We start from the raw sequence: 10,966 nt of genomic DNA on the forward strand, positions 1-10,966 counted from the left end.
TTATCTTCTTTAAAAATGGACAAAATTTGCTAATTAATGATATATTGATAATAAATATGCCAGTGAAAAAAATAGAGAACATAAATACAACAATAAATAAATATTAGAAACTTTAATGCAGTTAAAATCTAGCGCACTTACAATGTAGTGCACTTACAGGTTGCAATGCCAGTATGAATATAGCCACCCCGTCTAAAATAGGATATGCAAACATAAATTTGTAAAATATAGTATATAAATTGTAAATACACCCTATATTATTCCCAAAAGAATAATATTTACAACACAAATGCACCTTTTGTAAGTTCAACGGGGAAAAACATAATTGCATCTCTCATCCCCAAAGTTTGTTTAAAGTTTGGCCATACAATTTTTAACTAAAGACTGACTGAAAACCCCAGACGCAGGCTAATATGTTTTAGGTATATGTCATTCTCAGAATCACTTCAACTTACACAACATTAAACTTCTGTTTAAGTTGTAACATTACCAAGACAAATCAATGCAATGCATAAACAAGCACAACTATCCCAAAATTCTTGCAGAAATATGGGCTGGCAAAAACTCAAGATGGCTGGCTTTCCGAAACGGCTGGAACCGGTTGTCTGGTAACTGCAGCCAAGATATCAGCATAACCTACGACACCAACTAATATGTCATCGTTTTCAGCCTCTGTAACCCAAACATGTGTTGCCCGGTGAGATAATATTTGAGCCATTACTGCAGCCAGCGAACTAGTAACTTTACACGTTAATGGTGCACTTCTACCCCGATACATGCTCCTACCAACCCCAAAACTTGAATTTGCGGCATTGCTAAAGAACCCAATACTTCTGCTGCTGAATTTTTTTTGCCTGGCTGGGATTCCTCCATTACCTAAATTCGATTCCCCGACCATTTGATTAAGCGCAATATCAGGAAGTGATCTTGATGTCAGGTTATCTTCAACCCCCATAACAAACTGTCCAGCAGAGAGATTAGCAAGTGCCCATGATGCAGCTAAGTAATCACATTTCCATAGTTTAGAGGCAGATATTTCACCGATGATGTTATATTGACCATCTGACGTTGGCTCCACAACAGCAACTGCACATGGATCATGGGGACGATTTTTGGTGGCATCAATGGCTGGGAAAGATGCTTCAATAGAGCAGTAGTTTGGATTGATGATTCCAAGGGAAGCAATTGAGGAAAGTGGTAAAGGAGCCAAGGCACCAAGGCAACCAATGATGAAACGTAGAACATCTTCTCTTGACAGACAACAAAACTTGTCCTGAATGATGTCGGTGGAAGATGATGACGATGGAAGGTTAGTGTTGGCAATAGGGTTTGTGTTATTGCCACTAGAAGTGTCGATGTTCTTGAGCCATTTTCCATTGTATAGAACTGAGAAGCGCTTGCTCATGCCTCTCCAGACTATGCTTTTGGGAATAAGGAGTCGCTTCACACCTTGCTTCATCATCTCCAGAGCATCTATCAATCTTATACAAGAAACAAATATCAGAATTATAAGTACTATTAAGGAACACTAAAGCGAGAATGTAACAAATGCTAATTGGGTCCCACATAAGCTTTAACACATGGAACAACAAAGGAATCCCATTTTTTTTTTTTTTTTTTAAATTGAAGTAGTAAATATCAGGAGTTCACAATGCAATTAAAATTTTCAGCATGTGCATAAACAGAGATAGCCTTAAAAATCTCAGGCTGCCCATAGCAAGAGAAGGAAGGTAGTGATTGGCAAAATTTTTTACTTTATAAAAATGAAGATAACGGTGTTGAAAAGGAAAGGTAAAATAAATGTCATTCAAGAGAACAGTTCACATGTAAAAGGACAGAGGAGAAACAGATTAATGTTTGAAAGATCATTAGGCCTGAAAACTATAAAGCTTTCCAAAGGATTATTCCGACTTCTTAAAGTTAATTGGGTACTTAAGTTCTATATTACAGATTCTTATACATACTGGTTGCAGTGCTACAGACTGATATGTACAGTTATACAAAACAATGGGCACTTAAAGACACTCCCCATCCCCGTCTCCAGTTAAAAAGATACTTTCTTTTATGTGTCTGTGATTGTAAGGACACTTGCTAGCCTGGAAGGAAAGGGATAAGAGAGTCAGTTAACTTCTTGAGGCTTAAAGCCTTGTTTCTTCATTTTCAAAGATGGGTGAGAGAGAATTAGAAAGGTTGATGGAAGAGCATCATAGACATAATAACATTAAAATAAGACTTCCAAAAAGATCAAAACCTTCATTTCAAAATCTTAACATCTGCAAACTATGGTAAAATATACAAATATTTAGAAGAAAATGGAATGGCTGTGAATCAAGCAATTTTACTAATGACGCACAAGCACCTTCTCTTGCAAATGTTCCTAACATGTAGAATGCCCGTGTATTCATAATTTTCCCTTCTCTAGATATTATTCAAGTAAAAAGAGAGAGATAAGCAGCCACCTCTCCTGCCAATGTAGCCATCTTGTTAGAGGCAATATTTCCCTGAAGAAATGTATATAATTTCCGAACTTTTATTTCTAAAGACTAGTTCTTTGTAGGGAACAGGGAATAAGTACAAGAAGTTCAATATAGTAAGTTCAGTTAGTCAGTGCTATTACTACCCTAACATTGTGACAGCGAATACGATCAATAATAAGAGTGGAATATGACATATTAAAGAAATATAAAAAAGTTGAATGAAATACTTAGAATAGCACTGCAACAGCTTCTTTACAGAAGATGGCAAGCTCTTTATGTATGTTTTCTGTTCTTTCAGTAATCAATATATATCATTTTTGAAATCCTTATTGCACCTTCCCAACAATTACCTTTTAACAGATCCTTCACCATGTATGATCTATTTGTTTAAATAAAATAACAGAACGGGGTAAAGAAAGAAATTGTAATAAAATCTGAATAGATATAGAAAGAATCTATGAGAATTTCTCCCTTGTCCCAACCCCGCACCCTTACCCCAACACACACATTCTCTGAATATAAAAATAAATAAATAAATAAAATTAGTATGTGCAATTTTACTCCCTAGCCAAAACCATCAAACTCAAATCAACTATATTTCTAGCACTCACGCAACACCTTTTCTGAGAGAGAAAGAACATGTACAAAATTAACAAAATGGAAAGGGAAAAAAAGGAAAAGAAAAGAAAATGCTTAAAACACTTGCAAGGGACCCTCATCAGTCAATAAAGAAAACTCTAGACAAGTAGGTTACAGAAGATCAACACAATTTCAAGAAGGCTCTCTCTAATTCTTTTATAATCAGGGCCAATTCAATTTCAATCAGTAGAAGTGTACGCCTCATAAAGGTTCTTCCTGAGGTGCACTGCTGGAAGGGATATTTTTAAACCATGGAAGGTGCACAATGCACATACACTTCTTGGGTTTCTGGAGCATCCTATATTTCGTTGGACATGATTGTTGGTAAAGTCAAGAACCTTAGTTTTACAAAAGGTCTTATAACCTTATGAGTCTTCATTGATTTTCCAGATAAAAGTTATGCTTTCCAAATAGAAGTTAACAGAGTGAATGATAGTACCCCAGAGATTTTCCACTTCCTAAATAATAACTAGTTACTTCATTGAGGTAACAAATACAGGAACCAAGTAAGATTTTGCCACCAATGGTACAATGTCAAAACTGATTGCTTCTATAATTGTATATACAGTCCAAATTTATTTTTATAATATTTCATGTAAATTTCTGTAAATTTTGAAAATAAAATTCACTTGTCAAGTCCAGCCATGTCTAAGTATATATAACACTCAATATATACTTATAGAGTCATGTTTTTGCAATTACTAATGTCCCTCGCACTTCACCGTTTCAACATTTGGATACTTCTACTTAGTTGTGTGCAGTCCAAATGACCAAAACAATAAAGAAAATGAGAAGCCTAACAAGTGAATGAGACAAGAATCTTATTGTGTGTGGGAGAGACAAAAAGCGACACTTATACATAAAGAAAATGAGAGAAAAGGAATAAAATCACCTTTTGCCAACTTCTAGAAGAATGTCTGCTACAAAAAACATCGAATTCTCTTAAAATAATAGCTTATGAATTGGCATTTAAAGTTCAACTAATTCACCCCTATTTTCGTCATCTGGTAAGAGATAGCTACTAATTTTGCAAGTATAGCAAGTCATAAGTACATCTTTATAATATATAATGGCATTTTCACAATTGATCAAGATAAGGTTCCATATCCCTGTTTATAAGCAAATGCATTATATCCTATTGCAGTATTATAACTACTTCTCATACTCTAGACTTAACTTAGAACCTTGAAAATAAGATGGTAAAGAGTGAAGGTTCTGAAAAACTCCATTTTCCTCGGTTAGTTAATAAGGAGAAAATAACAGTGAAGTTAATGAGCATTTATATGGAGTTGTCAAATTCTACACCTCTACGTCATTTGCAATCATTATTTTTTCTATGGAGATTGTGTCATTCATTCTTGTTAATCTGAAAACATTCGACAAGAGTTTTGAACTTAATCGTATTGGAATTTCTCCCATTGGTCCTTTGACACCTCTAAATCCAAGTTTCAAAGAGAACTGAAGTCAGGTTATGTGAAATTTTCATGCATAATACCAAGAATCACAAATGAAAAATCATACAACTTATTCACAAATCCCAAAACATTCGAAGTTTCAAGCTACTGGCAAGAAACTGAGAAGGTAGCACAGGTTAAAGTAAGAGAGCGAACCTTGTGCCAGGATCAACCGCCTTTAGCGCAGAATTGTTGTGAATTACAACCTCGGAAACTGGTGTCTTGATGGCCTTAGCCTGATCGGCCACACACTCCTCTCTGGCCAAGAATGCCACAATATCAAGGGAATTCAAGATGCCCACAAATCTCTGCTGCCTCATTTCTGCATTCTCAATCACACTCTTCTGTGATCTCTTGTTCCACACTGGAATTCCTCCCTCCGAGGATTCTCCTATGGCCCGAATGGCGGCCTCCACTGTTTCTGTCTCTGCAAACTCAACCAGCTCAGGTTTTCCCACCGTCAGATCCCCCACCACATGGTACAAAAACACTGATGCCATTTCTTGTAATTTTCCACACTAATATCGGTAGTATGGGTCCTCGTTGTTTCAAGTTGATTCTGAGAGAATATTGGTTTCTCTGAATTATCTGGAACAGATTGTATGTCTTGCTGTGCAGTGATAGAATTTATTATGAGGAACAACTGGCTGGACCCCTTAATGAACAATTGCTTGCTTTATATTATGAGCAAGTGAGCGATCTGTAAAAGATCCAATCTTGAACTCAATTAAGAGATGGCAAAAGGCTAAGACGATAACAGAGAATGAAGAAAGACGAGAAAAAGGCGAGAACGAGGAATGGGCAATAATCTGACGTTAACAACAATACTAATAGAAATGGAGTGAAAACTTGAAAGAGAAGAAGTAGGCACCATACACGAATACTACTTACTATATTTAGAATAACTAAGATGGCATAATATTCGCTCTTTTGGGTGGGTTGCACGGTGAAGCCCGCCCCTGGAAACGCTATCCGCAGATGACAATCAGATTTGACTTTTTCTTGTATACGCTCTTTTGGGGTGGATGTAGATGAATCTTGATTCTTGAAGAACGAAGGGATGAGACAGGATAAATAATTGATCAAACAGTAGCTTTTTGGCTTTATATTCCTATACTTTATATTTGACACTCGAACTTGTAGCGATCTTCGCATGTGATTTATTATGTTGAACTCTCTGTAATTTTTTCCTAACATCATCTTGACATGAATTTGCCGATGAATTGAAGTTTTTAACTTTTAATATGTTTAATTTTTAAAATTTAGTTAGCATTAAATTCTACCTTGTCTATAAATATCTCAGCAATTTTATGGATTGGGACATGTGATGGGAAATGAAGAATTAAATATGTTCATATGTAGAAAGGTGATGTTTCCCCACGTCAAGTCAAAAGTTGGAACTAAAGCCTAAATCGGCATGCTTGAAAGTACTTTTTCTTTTTTGCCGATTTTAATCTATCTTGGATGACATTATTTATGAGAGATTAAAAAAATTGATGCTTGTTAGATTCTTTAGACACCGATTTTGAATGACTTAAAAACCACCCAAAGTTAATGTAGCATATTTTTAATTTGATTTTTTGACCCTTTTTTCATATTTTCTTTTCATTTTACCATTTATAAAATAATTATTTTCAACCAACATATTTTGTACAAAACTAACTTATAAATAAAGATATATTAACTAAGAACGTTATTTATAAGCAAAAAGTTACATTATAATTGAAAAATCACTTTTGTGTAAAAAATTGTTTATAAAGTAAAAATACTACTAATAAGAAAAAAATTAATTTATAAAATATAAAATGTTACTTATAATTAAAAAATTCACTTATGCGTAAAAATTATTTAAAAGCACAAAATTAACTTATAATTATTGAATTTACTTATAAGTAATAAAATACTGATTTAAAATTTTAAGTAAATATTTATCTTTATTTTAACTTTTTTAAGTTAAATATTAACTTATATTTAAAAAAAAAAAAGGATTATTACCAGAAAACTTCACTAAAAACGTTTTCATGTACGTTATACCCTCATACCTATTAGAAATCGCAAAATACCCCCCCTACTTGAAAACTTTTGTATGACAAGAAATCCTACCGTCAAGATCATTCAGAATTACCTTTTTTTTTTTAAAAAAAAGGCCAATATTAAAGAGGTATAATTACAATTTTAGTATCCAAACTTTTTATTTTTTATTTTTTATTTTTTTTAATCATATGTGCCAACTACAATCCCAAATTTTTAAAACTTTATTTTTCACCCCACCCCCAATTCATCTTCTTCCCCAGAGATTATAGAAACCTTGATATTATTATTGACAGCAAAGAATAACCATCCAAGGATGATGATCCTCTATATTCCTTGATGACTTAGCCTTATGACCTACACATTGCTGCACTGTGCTCCACAAATTTCAGTAATAGCTTCCCACAAAACCTCTGCATATTTAGACAGCACGTAACCATCGGTAAAAGCTGCCCTCATTAACAAACTAGTCCCTTGAGGAAGATTCACTGTCAAATTCAGAAAATTGTCATCCCAAAAGGACCATCATTCTTTGACTTATATTCTCGACCCGAAGAATTCTCTTCGCGAAATTGCAGGCAACTCAACCTGATTGAGAAATGCCTTGAACTTAGGGTGTTGAAGACTTGAAATTGAGAGAGGAAATTAACTATACTTTGTTCCAATTCTAGTCAAGGAAAAGAAAATTAATGGGGTTTCTAGGGTAAAGATCGCATTCTTGGAGCAGGTACCTTACCTATGGAACCGTACATGTAGCGGCAAAGGTTGATCCTCATCTTTCAGTTTCTACCGCCGATGTGAAGTCCGTCGGAGTGATCACAGGGAAACGCATTTGATCGACTGCTCGGAGTGATGCAGAATTGTTTCTACGGATTGGATTTGGTAATCCAATACTCAAAAATATTTCCGACGCTGCGAAAGATATTTTGAACAAATGCTTGGCCAAGAAACACGAACAGAGATGGAAGCCGACGTGCTATTGAGTCAGCTCCACCTAAGCTTTATCTTTTCAGATGTTCAGTGGCGGTTCTCGACTGGTTAGACACATTAAAAAATTGGATTTAATCTGTTAAAAAATAAATTATAATTATTCATTTTTAATTTTGACATTCTTTACTGTTTAACAACAGATCTTATGAATCTTGATAGCTCTGGGTTTTTTCGCTCAAAAGGTTTCAAACAAGGGATTTTCTGAGATTTTCAATAGGTAGATAATATATGACACATGAAAACTTTTTTAGGAGGGTGTTGGGAGTCGAACTGTTGATCACTTTGATTTAAATTATGCTTCCACAATTTTAACTAAAAGCGTGTTTTGTAAAGTGACACTTTACTAATGGAAGGAGTTAATTGGATTGTGACACGTGCTGATCTCTTGGCCGTTGGATTTGATTCTAGATCATTCTATGTATTTAACCCTAAATGGTTTGGGTGGCTGTTGGTTTTTCATTCTACTCCATTCGGCTTCTCGAGTTCGAGGGTTTTTTAGTCGCCTCTCTTTCTCTCTCGATGAATCTCTCATTTTGGCTCTATTCTTGAGTGATTTTCAGAACTCTTTCTTGAGTTAATCCATAATATATTATAGATCTCTAACATGGTGAACTGCTGTGTTGAGTTTATGGAAACCTAAGTGGTTTCATGTGATGTGCAGTCGGGTTTGATGAAATCTTGGTGATTTCTTGTGTTTCCTGTGTGAAATAGCTTACACATTGTTTAATGACTTGTGAAGTCATGTGATTCTTGGATGGCAGTTCCTGTGACTTATGTGTCTGAGTGATCTGTTCGTGGTTTCTTCGTGAACCGTGGTCTACCTTGGTGAATCTCTATGAGATAAGTCTTTGTGACTTGTATATTGTAATATTCTGAAACATTGTATACTTACGGCCTGATTTTGAGGGCTTTATAGTGCAATCGAGCTGAATCCATTGATAGTGGATGCTCAACAGGGGATTAGGCACTTGTGCTTAACCTTTGAGGCTTCAGCCGAAAAAATCATCGTGTTCATTATTTTTGTACTTTTATTTTCTGCATTTCTTGGTTCGGTTTCTATGAATGTTGGTTAATTTTGAGTGTCTCGACATTTCAGAGGGTTTTCTGCTATTAATCCAAAAAATTACCTCTAAATAAAATTTCACTTGTGAGCAAAAAAATTTCTTCCCAAAAATTATAAATTGAAATTTTCACTAAGAAACATATATGTAAATTTATTCTTTTATAAAGTTTCAAAACCGGTAGATAATAACTTATTTAAAAAATCACTACTATAAGTACTCAAAATCGATCAACTCATAAACGATTAAAATTGATACCTTAAAAATGTTTATAACCGGTCCCCCAAAACTCCCAAGCAAACCCTTAGAAATCATCTCTATTTTCACTTTGTCCCTCAAGTTTCCGCTCAATATGCAGAAACAAAAATAAATATCGAAAGCGGAAACAAATGAACTGATGCAAGAACTAAATCCCAGCCAAAGAAATAAAAGTGGGATTATATCTCATCAATCAATGGTACATCAGTTTATCATTTCTGTTAGTTGCAACTATACCTAAAAATGCTACTGTGCATCATTTTTGATTCTTACAAAACACAAGGAGAGTGAGTTCCTCTAATCAAGTAGGCATCACAACTAGTTCTATTTCAACTCGTTTCACGTTGACAATGCTATCCAACAAGGCCCCATATGACCCGAGTATAAAGCAAAGCCTGAAGGAAGAATAATCGGACGGAACAAAACTGGGGAAAGGGGGATGTCGGTGGACTGTATTGCCGGGCCATTGAACACTTCATCAAACTTGAACCTATTCCTCACTCCAATTCACGGGGGAAAATCTATCACGTCTCAATTGTCATAAAATATGACTTGAAATATGAAGAAATTGGTATTCAAGAACCCATATTCTGTGTGTTGCCTCAATTTGGTAATATCTAATTGGTCCATCCAAGCTCCCAGATGCAAACTGAAAGTATCCAATCATGTGGTAAGCAAAAAGCAATGCGGTCAATCAAACATCTACAATTTGTGCAAATGCAAGCGTGTGGGTTGGTGTACATAGAAACGGTGAAGTTAAAACAAGAGTGGGGTTATCATGTTACGTACTCAATGTCATTTTAATGTTTCTGAAATTCTTATGCACATAATATTCAATGAAACTGCACACTGGATTCCCGTGGGAGGATTCAAACAATAATGGAAAGAAAATTGTTAGATTTCATGAGGAGAATAATAAAATTTTATCTGCCGAACAATTGGATTTGTTGATGAGGAGAATTCATCAGTCATCCCTTGCCAAACGACCTTTCCTCCATGGAGAAATAAAAGCCTACATATGGTGTTAATTTTGGAGGAGAAGAGTGTTGAAATTTTATATCTAAAATTGGTCATTTTACATAATTATCTAAGTGGCATTCTTAATTTGGTGAATGAGAAATTAAGTCAAATGTAAACTGCTTAAATACTGAAAATTATTGGAAAAATCGTATAGAATATTGTGAAATATTTTAGAAATATATGGAGGAAAAAATGTGGTTTTTCGCATGAAAGATCATGACTCTTGGTATGAGTATGATTAATGTCCAATAATTATGAATTTCAAGATATGTGTCTCTTGGTATAGTTGTGTCTTTTGACATACATTTCCAACTACTATATATATAGACCCTATGTGTTTGAATTTTATTCATTCAAGAAAAGTCATAGATACCATATCATTTCATTCCAATTTACATTTTGGTTTTGCATAAAACATTTGCATCAAAGTCATGATCATGGTAGAGAGGAAATTCCGTTCGAGTTCGCTAGTCGAAGTCATTTGGAGTGCTCCTATGGCTCGACGTGGTCGTTGTATCTTGGGAGATGATTGCCGAAAAACCGTTAGCACCGATGTGGGGCAAATTTATCTAAAGGACAAAGTGTCCAACACTTACCTCAGCCAAAAATTCATCACTTGCATCTTCATCCTCATTTTCTGATTTCCTTTTATTATGATTTGATTTCAGAAAATGATTAATCTAATTTATATATTTATATTGCAAGGTTCAATCGTTCAAGAATTGAAAGATTCATATTCTTCGGAATAGGTTCAATCGTTCAAGAATCGAAAGGGAAGGTTCCACATTCATACTCTTCAAAATCAGTAAATTCTCATTTTGCCTTATTAAATTCAATTTCAGTAAGTTGGAATACGTTTCTATTTCATGCAAATAAACGATATGTTTATTGTGAATATAATATGCACAATTATCGATGTAATTTTCCAACAATCTTAAGATGAATTTGTGTTGTTGTACATAAAATATTCTGTTAGAAATTGAAATATATATATATATATATATATATATATATATATATATATATATATATATAT

The 10,966-nt window shown here is 34.3% G+C and overlaps 2 protein-coding genes across 3 annotated transcripts in view; both read right to left on the bottom strand.

Annotated features, from left to right (window-relative positions):
* Positions 1 to 235: 235 nt before the first annotated feature.
* On the bottom strand, positions 236 to 8,535 carry LOC111405403 (CBS domain-containing protein CBSX6-like). Of its 2 annotated transcripts, none has more exons than XM_023034264.1 (3): positions 7,338 to 8,535; positions 4,727 to 5,270; positions 236 to 1,481 (listed from the first exon to the last, which is right to left on the bottom strand). In XM_023034264.1, the coding sequence occupies exons 2-3, from the start codon at positions 5,068 to 5,070 to the stop codon at positions 566 to 568; spliced, it is 1,260 nt and encodes a 419-aa protein (XP_022890032.1). In that variant the 5' UTR covers positions 5,071 to 5,270; positions 7,338 to 8,535; the 3' UTR covers positions 236 to 565. The 2 variants fall into 2 exon arrangements, with proteins under 2 accessions (XP_022890032.1, XP_022890031.1); XM_023034263.1 differs by lacking the exon at positions 7,338 to 8,535 and adding an exon at positions 5,462 to 6,008.
* Positions 8,536 to 8,883: 348 nt separating this feature from the next.
* Positions 8,884 to 10,966, bottom strand: part of LOC111405404 (protein TRIGALACTOSYLDIACYLGLYCEROL 3, chloroplastic-like) — a 27,693-nt gene continuing 25,610 nt past the window's right edge. The window contains exon 6 of the mRNA XM_023034267.1: positions 8,884 to 9,559. Within this exon, the coding sequence (XP_022890035.1) occupies positions 9,528 to 9,559 (32 nt within the window). The 3' untranslated portion in view covers positions 8,884 to 9,527. The remainder of the gene's footprint in view (positions 9,560 to 10,966) is intronic.

The sequence above is a fragment of the Olea europaea genome, chromosome 12 (genome assembly GCF_002742605.1).
Source record: "Olea europaea var. sylvestris chromosome 12, O_europaea_v1, whole genome shotgun sequence".
Classification (NCBI taxonomy): Eukaryota; Viridiplantae; Streptophyta; class Magnoliopsida; order Lamiales; family Oleaceae; genus Olea; species Olea europaea.